Raw genomic sequence first — 23,638 nt, 5'->3', positions numbered from 1 at the left:
TTTTCTCGTTTTTCATCTTTTTTAGTACTGCTGTAGCTTCTTCGATATTAATTTTGCCTTCTAAGCTGACAGCTTCTTCTGTGGTTAACTTTGGACAATCAGCCACCATATCTGTAATATTACAATCCTCATTTTTCCTTTCTGTATACAATGTTTCATAAAATTGTTTTGTTTCTTTAACTATATCTTCAGTCTTTGTCAGAGAGAGGCCACCGTTTGTATTAATTTGTACCATTTGTTTACTTACAAAATTTCTTTTTTCTAAACCGCAAAAATATTTGGTTATCTTTTCACCCTCTCTAACCCAACGAGCTCTAGATCTCAATAGAACTCCTTCCATTTTCTTTTGTCGTAGTTCGATCAATTGTTCGTTTTTTTCATTTAAACATTTTAAATCGTCTTCATTTTTTTTTACTTTTTCTTCAATCAATAGTATTTCTTTCTCGATTTGACTTTCTTGCTCCTTTAATCTTTTATTTTTCGTAATTCCATATGCTACTGCTTTGCTGCGAATTTCCATCAATAATACATCAAGTAAGAGCTGATCCGATATGGTAAACTGAATGTCCTCCGTCTTTAGTTTACTTAAATTGTCTCTATTATATGGAGAAACTGCATATTGTTCAATTACTCTTTCAATCAAATCATTTATTTCTGTCACAAATTCCCGATCTCGTAGATGTGAAAAATTAAACTTCCAAAAGGACCTCTTCTTTACATGCTCTCCAAATATTAATTCTAATGTAATCATTGAATGATCTGTTCTATATCCAGGCAATATATCGGCATTCAAATATTTATTACAAATACTCTCAGAAATAAGAAAAAAATCTAGTCGACTCTGTTGGAGTGGAGAAGATCTTCTCCAGGTAAAACGTTGAGACTCCGGATTAAATTCCCTCCAAATGTCCACCAAACAGTATTCTTCAATAATTTCTTCCAATTTTCCTCTTGCTTTATCATTATAAATGCTTTTATAATTTTGATAATCTCTGACTGGATCAAGAACTAAATTCCAGTCCCCTGCCATTATCACATTTAAAATATGCAAGCGGCCTATCTCTTCATTCAAACTTGCATAAAAATCAGGGTCGTCCTTATTTGGTCCATACACATTAATTAACAAAACATCCACATTCATCATGAAAATATGCACCATTAAATAATTCCCATTCAAATCCTTGTACACACCTTTAACTTTAAATTCAAAATTATTATTAAACAATATTGCCACACCCCTAGAATTGGTGTTTTTAGAAGAAAAAAATGAAGTGTAACCCCACTCTGCCATTATATATTTCTCCAGCTTAGGGTCAAAATGGGTGTCCTGCAAAAAATAAATTGAAAACTTTTTTTGTCTCAAATATTGAAAAACATCCCTTTTTTTCTTTACGTCCCCAAGGCCTCGACAATTCATTGAGGCAATTGTAACCTTATTCATAATATGTACCTTTCATGAAAAATATTAGGGCACGTTATGAACGAGTGATTATAATACACGAATACCACATCAATCGATAACAACAAGCTTTCATAGTAAACATATTCAGTCTCATGGCAATTCTCTCTCTCTCTCTCAAACTGGAAACATACGGAGACACCCTCTGAGTTTCGCAAATCACTTCATGGGCTAAAAACATCATAACATAACAGACACATATCATTCGCTTCTCTTTCGCACGCTTGACATTCATACTGGCCTCAATCTCAACATCCTCACTTTTCATTCTCGTGACGCGTGTTTAAGGCTGCACACGCACTCCTAGCACAATGTGGCACGCTCAGGCGACTGGCAAAAAAGGCAAGCTCGATACCGTAAAAGTTATAAAAAATTATAAAAAAATAAAAAAAAAAATAAAAAAATAAAAAATAAAAAATACAAAAAAATAAAAAAAATAAAACAAAAAATAAAAAATAAATAAAAACCAACAGCACGCTTGTAGATATTTTACTTGTAGAACGTACACAACCAACCAATACCTGCAAACAAGACAAGCGAACAAACAAACAGGTAAAGAAAAATTATATCCGTACTTCGCACATGTATTTCATGAAAAACAGAAAGAACGCAAAACAATGTTTGACATAATTGACATAACAATCTCGTACTTGTAGCGGGAATAGAAACGCTTCAAAATAATACAACAACCGCAGGCAGAAAAGTACGAACGAAGATGTCAGAAGCAAACACCAGCAGGAAAACAAACATCCAGACATGTACAATGGAGTAAAATAATATTCATTATACTTTTTACATGGACTTTCACCAGGGGAAAGCACCGATCAAATAAACAAGTTGTTTTTCTCGGCCCCTCCCACCCTGGTTCTCCTCATGTTACAATTCGGCGCTCGCAGTCTCCAAAAGTCAATGCAAACGGCGCTCCCTGGCTCAGCGAAGGTCAGTGAACCACAGGCACAAGAAATATCTTTTCAAAATTTAGATGTCTTACTCATTACCCGTTTAATATGCATTTAAAAGAAAGAAAAAAAAGAAAAAAAAGAAACAAACAAAAACCTATGATAGCGGGTAAGATATTTTGACCACACAGAAGTTCTCTTATAGAAGGTTGGTTGGAGATCAGAGGACCGTTCATACAGGAACATCAGTTTTTGCAGCCCTGTTATTTCGTCACTATTTTGTCTCTCTCTATTGTAAGAAATACCCATATGTTGTCTTCCATTGAGTTCATCCCATGTATCCTCAATATACCGTTTCAGTGTGTGTGTGTGTGTGTGTGTGTGTGTGTGTGTGTGTGCGTGCGTGCGTGTGTGTGTGTGTGTGTGTGTATGCGTGCGTGCGTGTGTGTGTGTGTGTTTTCACTGAGGGATACTCACAAAACCATAACACATTGACTGCACCAGCCCGGCAGGGTCTGGTCACTATAGCGGAGTGGTCACCGTCTCTGCCTCCCCAAACTCAGCTTTTTCTCCAACACTCGGTGTTGCGACGACCTGTAGCGCCTGTGTGACAGGGGTACTGGAGACGGGACCAGCAGTGCCACCTCTCCCGTCGTCCCGCACACCCCCCTGAGCTGTGACTGAAGTCGCACCCTCACTCTCGTTGACACAGGGTCCGTGGAGTAGGGAGCCCAGGACTGCACCACGTCTCTCGTCTCTGGAACCGGGGTGGTGGGAAGTGGGGGAGTCACGCCTGGTGTCGTTGAAGGGGTGTGTGTGGGTGACAGGAGCTGCGAATCGCCTGTCGTTGCTGGTACCCGGGCGACTGAAGTCAGGGCTGGCACCAGCGCGGCTGTAGTTGACGTGGGCTGTTTGTCTGGAAGGGGGAGGGAAAGGGGCCGTTCTAGATCTAGGATTCTGGCCACTGTGACCAGTGCGTCGGAAGTTCTGCGAGCTACTGTGTTCGTTGTTGCCAGGCGAACCGTTGTCTTTGGGTGGAGCCAAGTTGATCTCTGTCATGTCTCCCCTCTCGACCCGCACCACCCTGTCCGTGGTCAGCAGAGCGAAGATCCGCCCCTCCTTTGTCCAGGTGTTGACAACAGACCTGTGTTTTCTGACCTTGCCAAGTCTCTCCGCGTTGAGTGGTGTCAAATCTTCAATGACTGCAATCTTAGACCCTTTCAGTTTTCTTCTCGCTTGAATCACTTCGTTTCTGTGCCTCCTTGACACAAACTTAACAATTACCTGTCTGTGGTAACCCGCAGAGTATTGGCCGACTCTGTGAGCCACACTGATGTCTGGATAATTAATATGGGTCAGCCCCAGTTTGTTATTTATCAGATGTAACACCTTTGTCTCACACTCTTGAGCTGTCTCCTTGCTGCTGTCGGGTCCTAATTTCACAAAGCGCAGCATCTCGCGCCGACCATATTGGTCTAAATCGTTTCTCTTTTCCCTTTCTACATCAAGACACTTTCGCAGACACTCCACTTCTTCGTGTAGAACAGTGCATTTTTTCTCGGTCTGTTGCAGTTTCTCCGTTAAGCAGTCGTTCACTCGCTGCAGTTCAAAGATTTCAGAGCGTAGTCTCTCAACTTCACATTCGATTTTTTTTGACAAGGCAGTTTTGTTACCGTCTATTTTTCTCTCTATGTTGTCAAGTTTTTCAAGAACTGCATTTTGACTCACCTCCATTTCTTTCTCTTTGCCAGGCGATGTCGCACTCTCACTGTTTTCTAAGTCCGTGCTGCTCACGTTGCTAGTATCGTTCACCTTTCTTTTCTTGTTCTTGTTCTTCTTCGCAGCCATGTCATAGCACACAATGACTCCACACAATACACTTGCCTGTTTCACGTGGAAAAAACCTAATAACTAGTAGCCTACTGTTCTTGTTTTAAGAACTTGTCATTGTTAATGTTCCGCCCACATTGTACATTGGTACAGGTAGTTTCACAGTAGATGAATACACAACTCACAATGATGCATGGCAGCCTTACGGGAGAAAAATCTCAAGTCATTCTCTCACCACGGGAGCACGGCGCAGGCACGTCTTGCCTCGACCGTGAACACGAGTCAAGTCAATTGGTTGAAATTTTGGTCAAGTAATGCTCGACGAAGCCCGGACTTCGGTATTGCATTTCAGCTTGGTGGCTTATTGGTCATTAAAAATCTGAAAATTGTAAAAAAAACATTATTATAAAACGATCCAAATTTACGTTCATCTTATTCTCCATCATTTGCTGATTCCAAAAACATATAAATATGTTATATTTGGATTAAAAACAAGCTCTGAAAATTAAATATATAAAAATTATTATCAAAATTAAATTTTCGAAATCAATTTAAAAACACTTTCATCTTATTCCTTGTCGGTTCCTGATTCCAAAAACATATAGATATGATATGTTTGGATTAAAAACACGCTCAGAAAGTTAAAACGAAGAGAGGTACAGAAAAGCGTGCTATCCTTCTCAGCGCAACTACTACCCCGCTCTTCTTGTCAATTTCACTGCCTTTGCCGTGAGCGGTGGACTGACGATGCTACGAGTATACGGTCTTGCTGCGTTGCATTGCGTTCAGTTTCATTCTGTGAGTTCGACAGCTACTTGACTAAATGTTGTATTTTCGCCTTACGCGACTTGTTTTAAATTGCATAGGGTGCATCGTTATTCTTGAAACTCTGTTTGACTTGTCGCATAACAGCGTAACTAATGTTTCACATGAACTAAAAGTCCGAAATTATTGTTCTACATGAGTTAGCGCAAATCACCCAACGGTGTATGTTAATGCGGTTATGTGTTTCTGAAATGTACCGTGTTTTTGTTTTGTCTCATTAATCGCTAACACGGGTTTTAAAACGCCTTTAATAGCCTCTGAGAAGAATGACACCTACTCCGTTCAGCATGCCTATTTTGTTTTACGGATAGTATGAATAGAGAAAAGAAATGGAACACGTTTTCTTTTGGCTAAATTATATGTCCTTTTCATTTGTATCAATTTGATGCTGAACAGTTTTCGACCGTCTGTATCCGTTCATGATCACGGTGGACAACAAGACTTGTGTGAACGTGACGTCACCAACGAACAACACCACCAGGAGCAACTCAGTGACGTGTTCTTCAGTCATGTACGGGCAGGTGGTGCGCCTTACGCTGACAAAGACGAATAAAACTTTGAACCTGTGTGAATTTCAAATATTTGGTAAGTTGTACTTAAGGGTAAGGGTCACCCAGAATTTGGAAAACAAATCGTTTTTCAGATATACTAAATTATGATGTTGCCAAAAGCTAGAAAAATATCTCTATTTTCATGTGCAGTTTACATTTTGTCTCTAGCATACATAGTTTTCTTGCAATAAGTGCTCAAAGTAGGTTGGTGGGAATTAAAAATCACTGGCTGAAATATCTAAAATAACAACAATCCTATTTGCGCTGAGCTGCTGGAAAATAATAAGCCTAACCTGTCTCTCTGGCTTACAACAACCGTACAACGACTGCTCCCTACAGTTGACGGCAAGATGGCGGCTTTCGTGCATTGAAAGTGAATTTCGCAGCGAAATAAATATCGAACCTACTGTGAAAAGAGTCAACTTTTTGAGAAAATCATCATGTTTTATGTGGTGAAAGTTCGCGCGAAATCACAGAGCAGCTACACTGTCTGCATGATCAACTTTTTTAAATATTCACCTATTCCATTGAAACTTTGCACATCAAATGTTCACTGGACTGGCTATAGTTTGTTCTAAAATGAAGCTGATAATCAGAAAAATAGAATTTTTTTGATTGTGTGATATATCATAATAATATATAGAATTATAGTATTCTTTGCTAATGCTACTAAAAGCAAAATTTACAACAAAACAGAAAGCTTTTAGAACATACTGTAGGTAATGATGCTTTAAATATGAGTGCCAATTTATTTTTCAATTGGACACATATTTTTTTTCCCAAGAGTGCATTGAAAAATGCTAAAATTAGCATTTTTGCAGGTTTATTTTGCCCATTTTTTTACGAACTAAATAATTTTTTCAGTTGTTCTACTTAATTTAGGCATTCAAACTTGATGTTTTCTGAAAATATAATGATTTTTGAAGAAAACTACCAAATATCAAGCCAATTCATTGATTACAAGTGACTGAATAAAAAAATAACAGTTTTGGTCCGACAATCTGGGTGACCCTTACGCCTTAAGGGTAGGAGCTACCCTAAAATACACCGTTTTTCTCTTCAAGTCATTTGACCACAACATTCACGAAACAGAACTGCTTGTGTTAAAGTTTGGTGTGCATTCATTTGCTTCAATGTTTTTAGATTGATAGTATGGCCCCCCTATACATTGCATTTAGATTGACTGTATTACAAATTATTACATGAAAAATAAGCAAAATGGCGTTGAATCGAAAATGTTAGTTCACGGATATGAAATTAATTGCATAACTTTTCATCAGAATGATTTGAACTGCATTGCCGACATGTTTTAGACATTCTGAGAGATGTGTTTTTTTGCCAAAATTGGTACCACTTTATCTTTTTTACACAAGCAGTTGAGCTGAGCCATGGCCTTAAGCACGCCTGTTGATCTATGCCAAGTTGGTGCATAATGGCTGCGTCACTGTCTGTTAAAAGTCTCTTACACTGATATGAAGGCATGCCTAGTGGTTACTTTATTATCTGCTCAGTTCATCGTCTATAGGTTTTACTGCACCACATAGGAGCTAGACGTACTTGGAACATGCACAAACCAGACTGTCAACAGGACTCTTGTATTCGATGATGTATGATTAAGAGCACGCATGTGACATCTTTGGCTACATTATGTATCCTTGAAATGTTGGCAGTGCAGATCGGACGCGGCCCAGATTGTTTTTTTGTTCTTTGCTAATTGCTGTTCTGTTTCAGTTCATAGAGCCAGCATTAACAAGCAGGAGCACACCCATACACACAGTTCGTCATGTTGATCAAAGGAGACAAGAAAATGATTATGTAAAAACGAAACAAAGTAAAGTACACGTTTAGGTCCTCAGACAAGGACACCGCGATCGACAGAAGTCATAATTATTTTACACAGTGATGCATCACAGTTATGACACTTTTAGCAAGCCAGGACTTGCATAGAAACCACTGAGTGGCGTTCGCACAAGTTCTAAACATCGTGGTATTACAATGCACATTCAGTCGATGGTACATGTATGGGCACTGTGGAATATCAAGGTCGACTGAAAGCATTTATGTCGTATAATATGTATTGCATCTATGTTATATTAATTGTTTTCTTAAAATACAAAACAAATATAAACGTATAGTAGATTTTCAGAGACACATGAGGGAGGCCATGGCATATAACGTTTTATCCTACATACGTGAGAGAGACACCCGTGAGATAATAATCGTTCAAATCACACGTGTGTATATCATGTAAATGAGGTCATGTCAAGCAAGTCTGGCAGGGACCTGTTTTTCCACTGCTTATGATGCCAAAGTCACAGAGACAAACGTCATTATAGAAACACAAATTGCGCTCGCTAATTACCCTCGATGAATCTTTAGAACTAACACGTCACGCCACACTTTCAGAGTGACGTTTCTTTGCTTTGACGTCATAGATTGCACGAGGCTTTAGAAGAGATCGAGGTTCCAAAACAAGCGTCTTCAATTTAGCTGCCTCGAATGCAGGACATTTTCAGTAAAATACACGTAAGTATAGTATGTAGGATAAACAGAATACTACATGGCTTGCTGTGTCGTACCAGATTTACACTCGTTGCTTTTTCAAATAGTGAACAGCTCGCTTTCGCTCGCAGTTCAATATTTTAAAAAACAACTCGTGTAAATCTGGTACGACACAGCAAGCCATGTAGTATTCTCTATATATCCCATGACCTCCCTTCTTTGTCTCTGTAAATGTACTCTAGGTATATTTCTTGTATTTCCATTGTTCTCTTGTTACATCTATGATGTAACTATTGCACTCTTATAACACATAAAATAGAGGATAAAATTAATAAGGGTGCACGAAATACATCATAGCTGGCTCTACTTTCTGTCGTCCTTGACATTCCAAAATGAAAAGGTACCTTTGGACCGAATGTGCAAGGGGTAACCACGCTTATGAGAACTTGCGCGATACAGCCACAGATACAGCATGACTTCCCTTCTTTGTCTCTGTTAAATCTAGGGAGAAAATATCCAGCGATATTTCTCCGTAGGCCTAAAGTTCGGCCATGACCTAGGCAAAATAACTTGCGCAGCCGCAGAAACAAGAAAATGGAAATCTTTTATGAAATGATTGGGAGCCACGCACATTTGACCTCTTGATTCCGACCATGAACCCGCTGTTGATAATCTGGAAGGTCGTACCAGAAATGCAGATCTATCTCTGGCCGATTCATAGATTCAACCTACAAACTGCGACCTCATCTGTGATCAGGTGGCAAAGCAATGCGTGAAATCATTTATTCTAAAGCCTTATGGCTCGTTTCGACAAGCATTAAACGGATAAAATTAACCACATGCAGTTTATTCTTCAGAAAAATGCACACAAAAAATGACAAAAAAATGGGTTGGGTTCGGTGATTTGTACATAAACGTCTTCCTCACGATAGATTCGCTGATTTGTCTTATGAAGCCGTCATCAACACGAACACAATGATTGCAGAAGCAAACTCTGTACCTACACGACCGATACACAAGACTGATTATTTCACAGCTGCAATGTGAATAGAGAACAACAAAGACGTTTTGGGTAAGCTTACTCAGGGGCCAGTTTCATATACGCGCTCTTAGGCGTTCCTAGGAATAGGGCCTTAAGAGCTCTTAGCTGAGAGTGGGACGAAAGTTAGGAACGACGCGTTTCATGATCCATCTTTGGGATCGCTCTTTGCAAAGAGCGAGCAAAGCGCTATTTTTAGTGGCTAAACGGAGTTTCCCGATTAGTTACGTCACATCAGGTTCAAGGTCACAACATCCGGTTGAAAGCAGACGAAAACCTGATGATAACATCGATCCAAACAAAGTAAGGACACATTTACACATAGAGAAATAATAACCCTCCTTTCCAATGTTAACAAAAGCAACGCGATCGTGGAGGCTTGTTTTTCTAGCCCCGTTACAAAACGAATAAAACATGAGACTTGGTACCTACGTATGTATACATGTAGATCTAGATCTGAATGACGTCCTTGACATCGTCCATAATGAATTTTCTAGGCCTCAAATTTGTTAATAACTTCTACATCTGTGGACCGAATCACTTGATATATGGGATACTTAAACTTCAGTCTATGCATGACCCTTCTACAAATTGACAAATTTTTAGATCAAATGGTCTGACTTTTGTGCATTTTCAAAAAAGGTTGCCAAATTCGGGGATCGACTCAACAGCACGAGGTTTGAAATTGAGCAGTCGCCGAACTAACCCGATTTCAGCACTCAAGATTGTTAGCTTTGGGATAATTTGAATGACTTAGTATACCTGAATCAACATCAGAGAGTCAGTTATTTGAATATAGCAATTAAAAGCCGGATCAGGGCATTTCAAATGGATGAAAGCGTTCCTGTCATAAATGAATTTTGCGTGGCATTGCGAAAGTGTAACTGTACAACGAAGGGTTTATTTTTTCAGTCATTTGAGTTTAGCAAATATGTTCATAGTTGTGCATACACTTCAGTTCATCCACGACCATTCTACACAGTTTCGAGTCTCTAGGTATAATGATCGGACATTTACCTTTTCTACAAAATGTGTTTCAAATTACCCCTCCGAAATTGTGAGTGGCACGAAAGCTTTGCTGTTTAGGGAGCTGTAACTGCTTTCTTTAGGTCACCGATGATCTAAGGGGGTGATGGGGGTGTTTGTGTATTCTCAGATATTCAGATAATCCAAACAGTAAAAGTCTGGAGGGTTTAAATCAGGTAAGTATTGCTACCGCTAAATGTCAAACCTTGTTCTGTTGAGACGATCGTCGAATTTGGAAACTTTGTTTCGAAATTGCACAAACGTCAGACCATTTGTTCTACAACATTGCCAATCAAGGGAAGGGTCATGCATAGGCTGAAGTTTATGTCCCCTAAATATATAGTGATCCGGTCAAGAGATGTAGAAGTAATTAGCAGTTGTGAGGGTTGCAGTTTTCTTGGGTCACTCTGTACGTGTCTTGTGCCATTTTGACAACATTGTGTGTGTTTGATTGATCTGCACCTTGCATCGATCTGCGTAAGGCTTTGCTGACAGAGAGGGAGTTGGTTTTTTTTGTTTGTTTTGTGTTGTCAGGTCAAAGTTGTTAAATTTATCTCGCGTACTTGTCATGCAATTGTGACGTAAATAAAAATGTATTTCATTCAGACATCACAGACTGGGTGTCAAAATATGTGTGGGTGTTTTATGTGGGTGTTTTAGTTTTTACATAGATCTATATGAATTATTTTCTGTACTTATGAAGACATTGACTCTGCAATAATCAGTCGTGATAGGTCATACTGAAGAGAGAGAGAGAGAGAGAGAGAGAGAGAGAGAGAGAGAGAGAGAGAGAGAGAGAGAGAGAGAGAGAGAGAGAGAGAGAGGAGAGCATTGGTCAGCATATCCTACGGATGGTCATTTCAGTAAGAAAGCATTATTTGCGTTATATGTATATCTTGACACAGACACACATGCACACACACAGACTTTTATCTCCAAGCAGTTATTAAATGCCAAGAAGAAGCATGGAACCCAACAAAACATCATTCAAATCTTTCTGATCATTCACATCTGACTTTATTTCAATGCGATGCATCGATTTTCACCACATCTTAACACGAGAAATAGCAGGGTTTTATTGTTTGACCTTTTTCTGGTTACCTTTTACATACCTTCCTAACACTGTAAAGCATCAATCATAAACACCAACACGAATGCGTTTATATTTGTACATTGGATAATTATTAATTGCAGACTATGAGGCTTTTGTTGATTACATTCAGTCACTGCCACCTGTGATCATCCAAAAATCAATCAATCAAAACTGCCTTTAGACATGTACCCAAATGTAAAATTTGTTTCTTTCCAGATAGCCATAAACGCCATAAATACCGGATTATGAATCCCATAATGTAAATGGGGTGGTTGACAAGATAGTTTGCATAACAAGGATTTTTTTTATATATATACAGCTGTATCAGATACACAGAGGATGGCCAGGTGAAACCTTAAAATAGAGTACGAACATATTCTTTATTTGAAAGAGAATTTTAAAAGGCCCCCCTCCTCCTCCCCTCCCAGTGTTTGTCCAAGTGTAAGACTTGTCTTATCCCACCAATCCATGCAAAAGACAGTCCACATCTGTGATGATGAGAACAATTCTTTGACATGGAAAGATTGTGCCTTTAAAATATAAGTACCATGTCAAAATCCAGATCACAGGTTTGTTGCCAATGTTTACTTGCCCAATTTCACAAGGCACATTGAGTCAGACTGTGTGAAGTTCATGCGATACAGTATCAGATAGTAGACATGTACATTAATATTCAAAGCATAAGGTATGTATTTTGTTTTTAACTGATTAAAAGTTCAACCTGACAAAGCATATTCAAATATGTTTTATAGTTTTTGTTTGTTACTGAAGAATGTTTAAAAAATAATTTAGTATTATTGAAAAAAAACAATGTTCTTGGGCTTGTTGATCCAAATTCATGGGGTGACTGTGAGTTAAAATATTTTTTATTTACTTGTTGTTTCTTTTTATATTGGTTTGGGAAACAGCTACCAGCTTGTAAATGGCTGTGTGAGACAAAGTTACATACACAATTTTCTGATCAATCTTTTATTATATGAAGTCTTATATCGCGCGTGTATCTCCAGACTCAGACTCAAGGATCTATTTATGCCGTGTGAGATGGAATTTTTTACACAGTACATCACGCATTCACATCGACCAGCAGATCGCAGCCATGTCGGCGCATATCCTACTTTTCACGGCCTATTATTCCAAGTCACACGGGTATTTTGGTGGACATTTTTTATCTATGCCCATACAATTTTGCCAGGAAAGACCCTTTTGTCAATCATGGGATCTTTAACGTGCACACCCCAATGTAGTGTACACGAAGGGACCTCGGTTTTTCGTCTCATCCGAAAGACTAGCACTTGAACCCACCACCTAGGTTAGGAAAGGGGGGAGAAAATTGCTAACGCCCTGACCCAGGGTCGAACTCACAACCTCTCGCTTCCGAGCGCAAGTGCGTTACCACTCGGCCACCCAGTCCTTTATTTGTTCATGCAAGGCAGGTATTACTATTGCCATTGGATATACACTCTGCCAAAAAAATATGTTGCACCCATTTTCGTACCCCACTAGACCATTCATTCCCGTGTCAATTCATTCAAACTTTCTTTGTCATTAAAGGCCATCCACTTGGCTATCTGGCACACTTTTGGAATCAAAGATTCATTTTACATGGGTTACATGATCGCCTCTTAATTAAGGGTACCCCCCAAAATCGACCCTATAAAAACATTAGGCACTAATTATACATCAAAGAAAATTCAGAATAGGCACAATTTGGCAACTTTAACCAGGCATGGGAATTGAAAATTGTAAAAAAGGCGGAAAATTTATAACTGAAGACGCGAAGCGTCAAGTCGACGGCGCAAAGCGCCTAGCCTTACTAGGGGGGTCCGGGGGCATGCCCCCCCCGGAAATTTTTTTTCTCCAAAGAACCCAGATGGTGCAATCTGGTGTCATCTGAGCTCCAAGTTTGCCATTAAATTCTGTTTTTAGAATCAGAGTTTTTAGTACAAAAATGTACCAAATTTTGCTTACATGTATTATATATGGTTTAAATTTGTAAAAAATTTTATCTGTTGAGACAAACAGGAAAATGTAACTTGTAACACAATCTGTGCAATCTGGTTTACTTTCAAACATAATAGTTCAATAACTGAGGCGGGCGGTAGCAGTGCGTGAACAAAGTACGGAAAGTTTTCGCGGGCTTTTGCGCAAAGGCCAAAGTAACCGGTGCTTTTTTTGTGTGCCTCCCCCCTTTATTTTTTCGGCGGACACTTTTGCATTTTCGGCGGAACAAACAAAAAATTCGGACAATTCCCATGCCTGTTTAACATACGAGGATAAAGCCAAATCAATTATTTTACCTTTAAATGCCATTGAACGTTTAAATGAATAAACACGGAAATGAATGTTTTAGTTAGGGTACGAAAATGGGTGCAATAAGGCATTAAGTTTGCCTTCAAAGTGTGTATGATTCAGAAATACTAGTCACTGTGTGTTGAACTGGGACACCTAAGAACAAGGTTGGGGTTAAAATCAAAATTCAGAAAATTGTCACAGTACTATCCCCTCTCTTTTTTAGGTCACAGAATTAATTATTCAATTTACATAGACAAACTTAAAAACTCAATATCTTCAACAACAACAGCCCGAAAATCAATGTGGCTTTAAATTTCATCGCAATTGAGTACACTGAAGAGCACAAGTCAACGGAAATTACGAGAAACAGTGATCAAAATGGTGCATATTCCAAGGAAGTTGAGGGCAGGAACTACCATAAAATACACCGGTTTTTCTCTTCAAGTCATTTGACCACAACTTTTGAAAAATTATCTTTTAACACAAACGAAGTAATTTGAACTACTCAGTCGGGCTGATGTGGGTTGCGGACGACCCATATGGAATTCTGTAAGGAATTTTACGCTGTGTATTCTAATTGGGATGGTGTAGGTCATGTACGACCCATACTATGCAAAGAGACGGCAAAACTCCTAATTGGATGGCGTGGGTAGTGTACGACCCATACTTTTTATTTTACTTTTAATCCTTCTTTGGAAAGTATGGATTGTACACGACCCACATCATCAGGACTGTGTAGTCCAAAGCGTGATTCTTTTAAAGAACTAGGCAGATGCGTTTGAGGGCAGAATGTTTTGATGAGGCAGTCTATTGTAAAACAAATTATATGACTGAAAAGGGGCATGTATTGATTGCCCTTATTCAACAAGAAGAGCAAACGCTCGATCGAGTCACTTTCGCAGTTCTGAATATTATATGAGGCATCAGATGGACAGGAAGAAATTGCTATTCACAACACAATGAGTCACGTTCACATAAAATTTGAGCCCGGTCACTTTTATAGTTTCCGAGAAAAGCCCAACGTTAAGTTGTGTGTTGCCGAACAGAAAAGGCTAGTTATCTCCCTTGTTTTTCTGATAACGTTCGTAAAAGGCTACAGATGTAAATACTTTGATGTAAAGAATAATCCTACAAAGTTTCAATCACATCCGATGAACTTTGTCAAAGATATAAAATGTCTAATTTTTCCTTTGACGCTGACCTGTGACCTTGAAAAAGGTCAAAGGTCAACGAAACCATCGTTAAAGTGTAGAGGTCATTGGAGGTCACGACTAAACAAAATATGAGCCCGATCGCTTTGATAGTTTCCGAGAAAAGTCCAACGTTAAGGTGGTGTCTACGGACGGCCGGCCGGCCGGCCGGACAGACTAACACTGACCGATTACATAGAGTCACTTTTTCTCAAGTGACTCAAAAAGCTGTTTGAGTTCACATGAGGAAGTGTGTATACATACAGTGATTCCTACAACACAGGCACCCCCAAAAATCAAATTCGAAAAATCAAGGTTCCTGCGTTAAAATCGACAACAAATCAGACTCAGAGCAATCAAATGTGCATCTGAAACAGTCAATTTTGTTACTATGCCATGCTGAGCGGTGTATGTGTTAATTCTCTCAGTAGGTATATGTGGTAAACCGGCACGGTTGGCCTAGTGGTAAGGCGTCCGCCCCGTGATCGGGAGGTCGTGGGTTCGAACCCCGGCCGGGTCATACCTAAGACTTTAAAATTGGCAATCTAGTGGCTGCTCCGCCTGGCGTCTGGCATTATAGGGTTAGTGCTAGGACTGGTTGGTCCGGTGTCAGAATAATGTGACTGGGTGAGACATGAAGCCTGTGCTGCGACTTCTGTCTTGTGTGTGGCGCACGTTATATATATGTCAAAGCAGCACCGCCCTGATATGGCCCTTCGTGGTCGGCTGGGCGTTAAGCAAACAAAAAAACAAAACAAAAATATGTGGTAATCCTCTCAGTAGGCATAAAAGGCAGTTTTTGAAGCCGTTTTAGCGGGTAATGAAACAAAACAATACATTTGAATTTCTGCAATTTTTAACGCATTGCGTTCAAATATTTGGTGATTCGTGCTAACACATGTCATGAATTAGAAAAGACAACATTAAACAGGTTTGCGATTGTGAGGTGTTAGCCGGTATTTTTACCGACAATTATCAAATGAATTAATTAAGCAACAAATCAGTGCTGGGGCCGACGCTATTCTTAGCGTACATTAACGACCTCCCGGAGAGACTGACGGCACTAGCGCGCCTGTTTGCGGACGACACTGCAGTGTACAGGGTGGTGACTAGCGTAAACAACCAGGCCCAGCTACAACAAGACCTCCATCGCCTAGCCGAGTGGGAGAAGAGCTGGGACATGCAGTTCCATCCTGCAGAGTGCAACACCCTGCCTGTTACGAGGAGCAGACGCCCACTACAGCCCTCTTACCAGCTCCATGGGCATACGCTGGAGACAGTGAAGGCGGTCAAGTACCTGGGTGTGACCATTCAGGGTGACCTGTGCTGGGACGACCATATTAACAACATCGTCAGCAAGGCAAACAAGACCCTGGGGTTCCTGCGGCGCAATCTGAAGATCTCATCAAGATCCGTGAAAGAGCAGGCGTACAAGGCCTTTGTCAGGCCTATCCTGGAGTACGCCTCGTCAGTATGGGACCTGCACACCCAGAAGAACATCGACAAGCTTGAGACCGCCCAGAGACGAGCTGCCCGATTCGTCTGCAACCGCTACCACAACACGTCAAGTGTCAGCCGGATGCTGGACTCCCTTGGGTGGCAGTCTATGGAGGAGCGCAGGAAGCTTGCCCGCCTATCGATGCTCTACAAGATCACGAACAGCATCGTCCACTGTCCGGGCATCAAGTCGAAGCTGGCCCCCTTACCACCACGCCAGCGAAGAGGCCATTGCCAGCAGTTCGGCCTCATCACCTGCCGCACTCAGTATCGGAGTGCCGCTTTTCTACCCAGCACAGTGAAGGACTGGAACTCTCTACCAGCAGCTGTCGTCGAGGCCCGCACTGTCGACACCTTTGTGTCGCGCGCCTCGCACTGAACCAGTAGCCACTGTGACTCATGTCCCCTCCCCCCATACTCCCCAACCTGTGAATTTTAAATGGACTTTTGGATGCTGGAAACGCTGCTTTCTTGGACTTGCGCAACATCCCATCAAGTGCCGAAGTAATCACTACTGCTGATTGTGGGCAATAATGGAAAGACAAGACAATCAGATGTACCGAATTACAAACAAAATGTCAAGTCATTTGAAACGTTAGTACTGCTGTTATGCGACATGTTAGAAAGAATTACAAAAAATAAAGATGTACCTTTTCCAAAGAAAACAGATTTGTTTTTAAATATGCAGGCTTTTTAAACAAACATTAAAGCTTCAAATTACACTGAAATGTAATTCATAATCAACGACGGCTGCTCAGACCACTTGTTCAAACGCGTACAAACATTCTTGGGAAATGCTCTCTCAAAAGCCCTGCTCAGCAGCTAGCAGTTAAATGTTCAGCAGTGAGCTTGATGTGGGCTATTTGTGCTCAGCGCTGTGAAAATAGTCCACTTCTTAAAGATTACTTTCGCTTTGAAATCCTCATACCATCCATGTCTAATAAAATATGTACATGAAATTTGAGTATTTGGTTTATTTGAAGTTGAAAATAGCAACAAATTAAATTTGTTTGATGAGTCAGCTTAGACTTAGAGTTAGATCAACCGACTATTTTAAGGACTCTTTCTGGCATGTCAAATAAAAGCAAACCTAATCTCTCGAATGACTTGATGTACTTAACGACATGTCTTAGCATAAATTACCAGACGTTTGAAGGCAATGCATTGAGAAATTTATTAAATGTGCTGGATTTCTTCTGATTACCCACTAAAATGGCCCCAGAAACCGCATTTTACGGCTTCTCAGAAGAATTACATACCGTTCATCATGCCATTACGCCATTGTTAGACAAGATATGTAAACTAAGCTGACTGTTTGGATGCATATTTAATTTTTCTTTCTAATAACATGCACAACAGGTTTCCTTTCAGCAGTTTTGATAGTATACTGTTCAAAAAAAGAAACGCATAGCTTGTAATATTTGGTTAATTTAGTTATATGGCTACAAGGATATCCACCAAACTGCAGAAAATGTTTATCTGGTCGTCGACCTTTTGTCCATTGCCACAAGTGAGCTCTGCACGTGACGCATGCGTTATCAGTGGCTACAATGTCAAAATTGCTCATTTGGCATGACCACTCGTCATGCTTCAGTGTAATCTCGTGAAACTCGGGGAATATTGAGCTCCCACCATGTCTTCCAAAACCCATAAAAGCGGATTGTTCGCCACAAAGAAATCAGACGACAATTCAGCGACGAAAGATGGCCCGATTGAGCAGAGAAGACCGCCAAATTGCATTGGGTCGTTTACAAGCAGGCCAAAGTCAAAGTGCAATCGCCAGGCACTTCCACGTGTCCCAGAGCACCATCAGTAGACTGTGGGTCAGGTTTCAAGCCACTGGCTCCGTTGCTGACTTGCCACGAGCGGGAAGACCAAGGGCGACAACTGCTGCTCACGACCGCTTCATACGGCTCCGCCACCTCCGGAATCGTTTCCTGTCGGCCTCATCTTCTGTCCAGGCTCTCCCCGGGCCACACCGATTATCGGACCAGACCGTGCGGAACCGCCTGCATGAAGCTGGTTTGAGAGCTCGCAGACCTTACAGAGGAGCTGTCCTCACCCGCCGCCATCGCCACAACCGAGTGCAGTGGGGCAACCAGCACCTTCGCTGGACCGTCCGGAATCACTGGAGACACGTGTGGTTCAGCGACGAGTCCTACTTCCTGCTCCAGCGACATGATGGTCGGAGGAGGGTCTACCGGTATGGAAAGCCGTTTGGCTCATAACCATTACGCGTGTAATAAAACGTAAATACACGCGTAATAAATGACTAATACACGTGTATTTATTTCTTATTGCACGTGTAATTTATCTTTTTTCTCATGCTATGGAATAGCATAATGATTAAATACACGTGTAATAAATATTTCATACTCGTGTAAGAAATGATTAAATACACGTGTAATTAACATTTCATGCGCGTGTAAGAAATATTTAAATACACGTGTAATTATTTATTACACGTGTATTTAAATATTTTTTACACGCGCATGAAATGGTTATTACGCGTGTATTAATTATTTCTTACACGCGCATGAAATATTTCTTACGCGTGTATTAAATATTTCTTACACGCGCATGAAATATTTATTACGCGTGTATTTAATCATTTCGTACACGTGTATGACATTTTTATTCCACGTGTATTTAATCATTTCGTACACGTGTAAGACATGATTAAATACACGTGTAATACATTTTTCATACACGCGTAAGAAATGAATAAATACGCGTGTAATAAATATTTCATACAAGCGTTAAAAATGCAGGAGTCACGTGGTTAAGTGACTTAAAAACTCGGACTGGGAATCCACATGAAAAACACTCTATGCGTCTTCATCGCCTCGCTTTGCACGCTTACAGCTCAAGATGGCGGAAGCGGCAAACGTCAATGTCACCTTAGAAGGTTTGCGAGAACAATTTAACGCCTTTGCCCAGGCTCGCACAGCATTGGAAAGGTAAGTTACTTGTTTTATCAGATGAAGTCGGTTGTTGTGCGCGCGAACCGGAAGTAGAATAGACGAGAGTTGTTGCTTTGCATGTCGTATATTTTCCGATTCAAGTTTTAAGTTTATTACGGGTGTATGTAATGATTAAATACACGTGTATTTAAATAATTTCCTACACGTGTATTTAATCATTTCTTACACGCGTATAAACTATTTCCTGCACGTGTATTTAATCATTTCTTACACGCGCATGAAATATTTATTACACGCGTATTTAATCATTTCTTACACGCGCATGAAATATTTATTACACGCGTATTTAATCATTTCTTACACGTGTATGAATTATTTATTACACGCGTAAAAAATGATTATTACACGTGCATTAATCATTTATTACACGTGTATTAATTATTTATTACACGTGTATTTATGTTTTATTACGCGTGTAATGGTTATGAGCCAAACGGCTTTCCATATACCGGAGAGTAAACGAACGTTACGCGCCCAACTGTGTGGATGAGGCACCCGTTCATGGTGGTGGAGGCGTCATGGTGTGGGGGGCGATCAATACCGCTGGAAGGAGCACCCTGGTGCACGTCCAAGGGCGCATAACTGCCCAGCGATACGTGGAGGAAATTCTGCGCCCACACGCCCTTCCTCTTCTGGCTGACCAGGATGCCATATTCCAGCAGGACAACGCTCGCCCGCACACAGCACGACTCACCACCCAGTTCCTCACCGACCACCATGTCCAGGTGCTTCCCTGGCCATCCATGTCGCCAGACATGAACCCGATAGAACACCTCTGGGATGAATTGGACAGACGTGTGCGCAGGCGAGAAGAAGCGCCGGCAAATCACCGCGATCTATTGCAGGCACTTCAGGAGGAGTGGGACACCATCCCACAGCAAGATATCCGGCATCTGATCCAGTCCATGCCCAGAAGGTGCCGGGCAGTTGTTGCTGCTCAAGGCAGTCACACCCCCTACTGACTTGACAGCCTCGGCACCCAATCGTATTGATTGACTGATTGATTTGAAGATGCAAATGAACTGTGTGTGCATTCAACTGTGTCCATACCAAATTTCAAACAAATAATCTAAATATTGGATTTTCTGTTAATTTTTTCGAAAAATAAAACAAATTTGGCAAGTAGCAACTATGCGTTTCTTTTTTTGAACAGTATATGTCGATTTTAACACGTTAAACTTGATTTTGCGAATTTGATTGTTGGGGATGCTAGTCTTGTAGGTTCTATTTTATAAACAGTACCTCGCGTAAACTAAATCTGTTTTCTATATAACATAGGACAATGAATGGCCTTTTCAGTCTTATAATTGGTTTTACAATAAATGGCCTCATTAAAATGATCTGCCCTCAAACGCGTTTGCTTAGTTTGTTGTTGTTGACAGGTAGTATAGAAATAGAATATGAACGTTGGACATGTTTTAACTGCTAATTAATATTGACAAAACCACTGTATACTTCTGTGTCTGCAGACTGTTCCTGGCATAATTAATGTAAATGCTTAAAAAATTCCTTTAACCATTTTAAATATAAAATTTGTTGTTTTGTGCAAGGGACGTTACACAGTGGCCACTACATACAGTGTTGGTAGTTGGCCCCTGAGCAAGCGTCAGCATCAGTGTTCGTAGTTGGCCCCTGAGCAAGCGTCAGCATCAGTGTTGGTAGTTGGCCCCTGAGCAAGCGTCAACATCAGTGTTGGTAGTTGACCCGTGAGCAAGCGTCAGTATCAGTGTTGGTAGTTGGCCCCTGAGCAAGCGTCAGTATCAGTGTTGGTAGTTGGCCCCTGAGCAAGCGTCAGTATCAGTGTTGGTAGTTGGCCCCTCAGAGAGTATCAGGGTCAGTGTTGGTAGTTTGCCCCTCTGCGAGTGTCAGTATCAGTGTTGGTAGTTGGCCCCTCGGCGAGTGTCAGCGTAAGTGTTGGTAGTCGACCCCTCAACGAGTGTCAGCATCAGTGTTGTGTCAGCATCAGTGTTGGTAGTTGGCCCCTCAGCGAGTGTCAGCCTCAGTGTTGGTAGTTGACCCCTCAGCGAGTATCACCATCAGTGTTGGTAGTCGACCCCTCAGCGAGTATCACCATCAGTGTTGGTAGTTGGCCCCTCAGCGAGCGTCAGCCTCAGTGTTGGTAGTCGACCCCTCAGCGAGTATCACAATCAGTGTTGGTAGTTGGCCCCTCAATGAGTGTCAGCATCAGTGTGTGGGTAGAGGTCCTTGAACAAGGAACAGCAACATAGTCATAAGAGCAGAAGGTTTCTTGTATTAAATGTTAGCAACAGAGCAGTTTCACCACATAATCTTACAAGAAAAAGAGAAGACAGTGAGTAATTCTAAAACTTGCTCTTATTCATACTACACTTAGCAAACCATTTTATCTGTACAAATTGTGTACTTTAAAAAAAAATCACTCCCGAATCATTTTGTTCAAACTTTCTACGCCATTAAAGGCACTTCACTTGGAAATGTGGCACACTCTTCCGCTGCTCAAAAAAGGATCCCCCAAAAATTGACCCGAAAAAACACAAAGTACCACTTAAAAATCGACTCAAGTTCAGGATAGACACAATAATAATAATAATGAAAATAGAACATTTATATAGCGCTTCTTCACAGCTCAAAGCGCTTTGGCAACGTTTACATACGTGAAGAAGAACATCAATTATCTGTCCAGAACAGGGTGTCTTCTTTGGTTAACTTTTGTACTTTGTGTTCTGCCATTACTGCTGATGCAGGTGTCAATCGCTTCAGCAGTAAAAAACATGAGGTCTTGCGTTAATTTAGAGGGGTTAAACAATTAAAAGAAAGCTCTGTATATCAGCAATGACTCAGTCCTTTAAAATGAATCAGACAAGGCTAACAATTCAGGAAATGGAACAAACCAACTGAATTACAAATTAGCACAATTTCTTGAAATCCCCTAGAGCATGTTCTATTCTCCTCACAATCTATGCCCCCCCCCCCCCCCCCCCCCCCCACGTTAACAATAACAGTGTAAATACATGTTTTTAGTACTAGTAAATTACTAGTTATTGTCACTTAAGAATCAGTTTTGTTGATATCAAGGAGTAGTAAAATTTAAAGTCAAAGTTTCAGATAAAAGTTTAAAAAAGAAGTCAAACACTGAAACAGCATTCTTCTTACTCACTGTCCAGTTTTTGTGTGTGTCACTGTGTGTGAGAACAATACGTTTTGACACATCTCTTTCAATGTGTATGCATACTACTACTATTACACAAGTTAGTACTATGTGATCCCAGAACGCCTCTTCTTTTGTTTTCCAAATGTTCTACAGAATTGTCAATGACTGAATGAGTATCATATTACAAGCATAACATATTTACCTGAAATGATGTCCAGTCTTTTCTTGCACACCACGTTCACTAAGACTTATATGCTTTCATTGGCATTCCTCATTGTCTCTGCCCTTGCTTTGGTAACTGTATGTTAGTGTCCACGGGTAGAAGATGACACTGGAGGAGAGCATGGTGGTGCCAGACGATGATGAAGTTTATTCTCTGGTGATACAAGAAAGAAAATTATGAGCGTTTGCTGAATGTTTCAGTGTTTGCTTGTATGCATTTACAATTACCAGGTGAATACGCTGCACAGATCTGCAGTGCAGATGATACTAAGACAACACTGTCAGCACAGCTACCAAGTCAAACTTACAACGAGCACAGTCAGTATATAATATGGTGCTGATTAACAATAACAACCCATTTAAGTTTCAAACATGCCTTTTCTGCTCTAATGTTTTCTCTCTCATGCAAGCTGTTTTATAACCTTGACATTTTCTGCAACAACATTCCCAAACACAATCTGAAAAGTAGCATGCCTTGAAAGGAACATTTGATCAATTATGCTTTAGATCTATTCCAAACATTACCTGTTTTCATCATGACAGGAAACAATGCTGACGTGTCTTGCTGACGTGTCTAGTTCACGTGTTGAGTTAACCTGCTTGGAGCACTGCTGTAGATATAGGGTGTGACTGAGTATTCAGGGTGTCAAGATGTAGCCAATGTCACCGTATATGAACAAGCCCAGAGGTGCTTGAATTGCAGGACACACCCAACTCTCATTTAAAATTATGGTACCCTTTTCACACCCTGGCCATAGAACAACACGACACACGGTCCAAAGATGTTCGTCACCAACTACTTCAATGCCTATAGAAGCCGTCACGGCGTGGCATCCTTCCTTGTTGATATTATACTCGTGCTGTTTTGTTTCGTTGACTGACTGATAGACTGTTGTTCGAAAATGTGTGTAAACAGCACCACAAACACGCCGAAAAAGTGCACTACAAGTACAAGCTATCTGGAATTGCTCACGAGTACGTGTGGTTAGCCGCTTCCTGTCGGGTTCACACTCGTCGTGCAAGGCAGAATATACATTCGGTGGATGCAGCGAAGACTCGTTTCCTTGCTGATGTAGAATATGTCGCCGTGCATGGACTG

At 40.7% G+C, this 23,638-nt stretch overlaps 2 protein-coding genes across 4 annotated transcripts in view; one reads left to right on the top strand and one right to left on the bottom strand.

Annotated features, from left to right (window-relative positions):
* Positions 1-2,425: 2,425 nt before the first annotated feature.
* LOC138955745 (uncharacterized) lies at positions 2,426-4,471 on the bottom strand. Its single transcript, XM_070327285.1, has one exon. The coding sequence runs from the start codon at positions 4,204-4,206 to the stop codon at positions 2,881-2,883; it is 1,326 nt and encodes a 441-aa protein (XP_070183386.1). The 5' UTR covers positions 4,207-4,471; the 3' UTR covers positions 2,426-2,880.
* A 698-nt stretch (positions 4,472-5,169) lies between these two features.
* Positions 5,170-23,638, top strand: part of LOC138955746 (scavenger receptor class F member 1-like) — a 31,022-nt gene continuing 12,553 nt past the window's right edge. The window contains exon 1 of one of the 3 annotated variants that reach the window (XM_070327287.1): positions 5,170-5,598. In XM_070327287.1, the coding sequence (XP_070183388.1) occupies positions 5,433-5,598 (166 nt within the window). In that variant the 5' untranslated portion in view covers positions 5,170-5,432. The remainder of the gene's footprint in view (positions 5,599-23,638) is intronic. The other 2 variants (XM_070327286.1, XM_070327289.1) reach the window with 2 other exon arrangements.

This window comes from Littorina saxatilis, unplaced genomic scaffold, assembly GCF_037325665.1.
Source record: "Littorina saxatilis isolate snail1 unplaced genomic scaffold, US_GU_Lsax_2.0 scaffold_363, whole genome shotgun sequence".
NCBI classification, from domain to species: Eukaryota; Metazoa; Mollusca; class Gastropoda; order Littorinimorpha; family Littorinidae; genus Littorina; species Littorina saxatilis.
The sequence above is the reverse complement of the archived record's forward strand: the minus strand, read 5'-3'. Positions and strand labels throughout refer to the sequence as shown.

Bases quoted from the DNA above. Each gene is read 5' to 3' on its own strand.
- LOC138955745 (XM_070327285.1), bottom strand. From the start codon at position 4,206: ATGGCTGCGAAGAAGAACAAGAACAAGAAAAGAAAGGTGAACGATACT.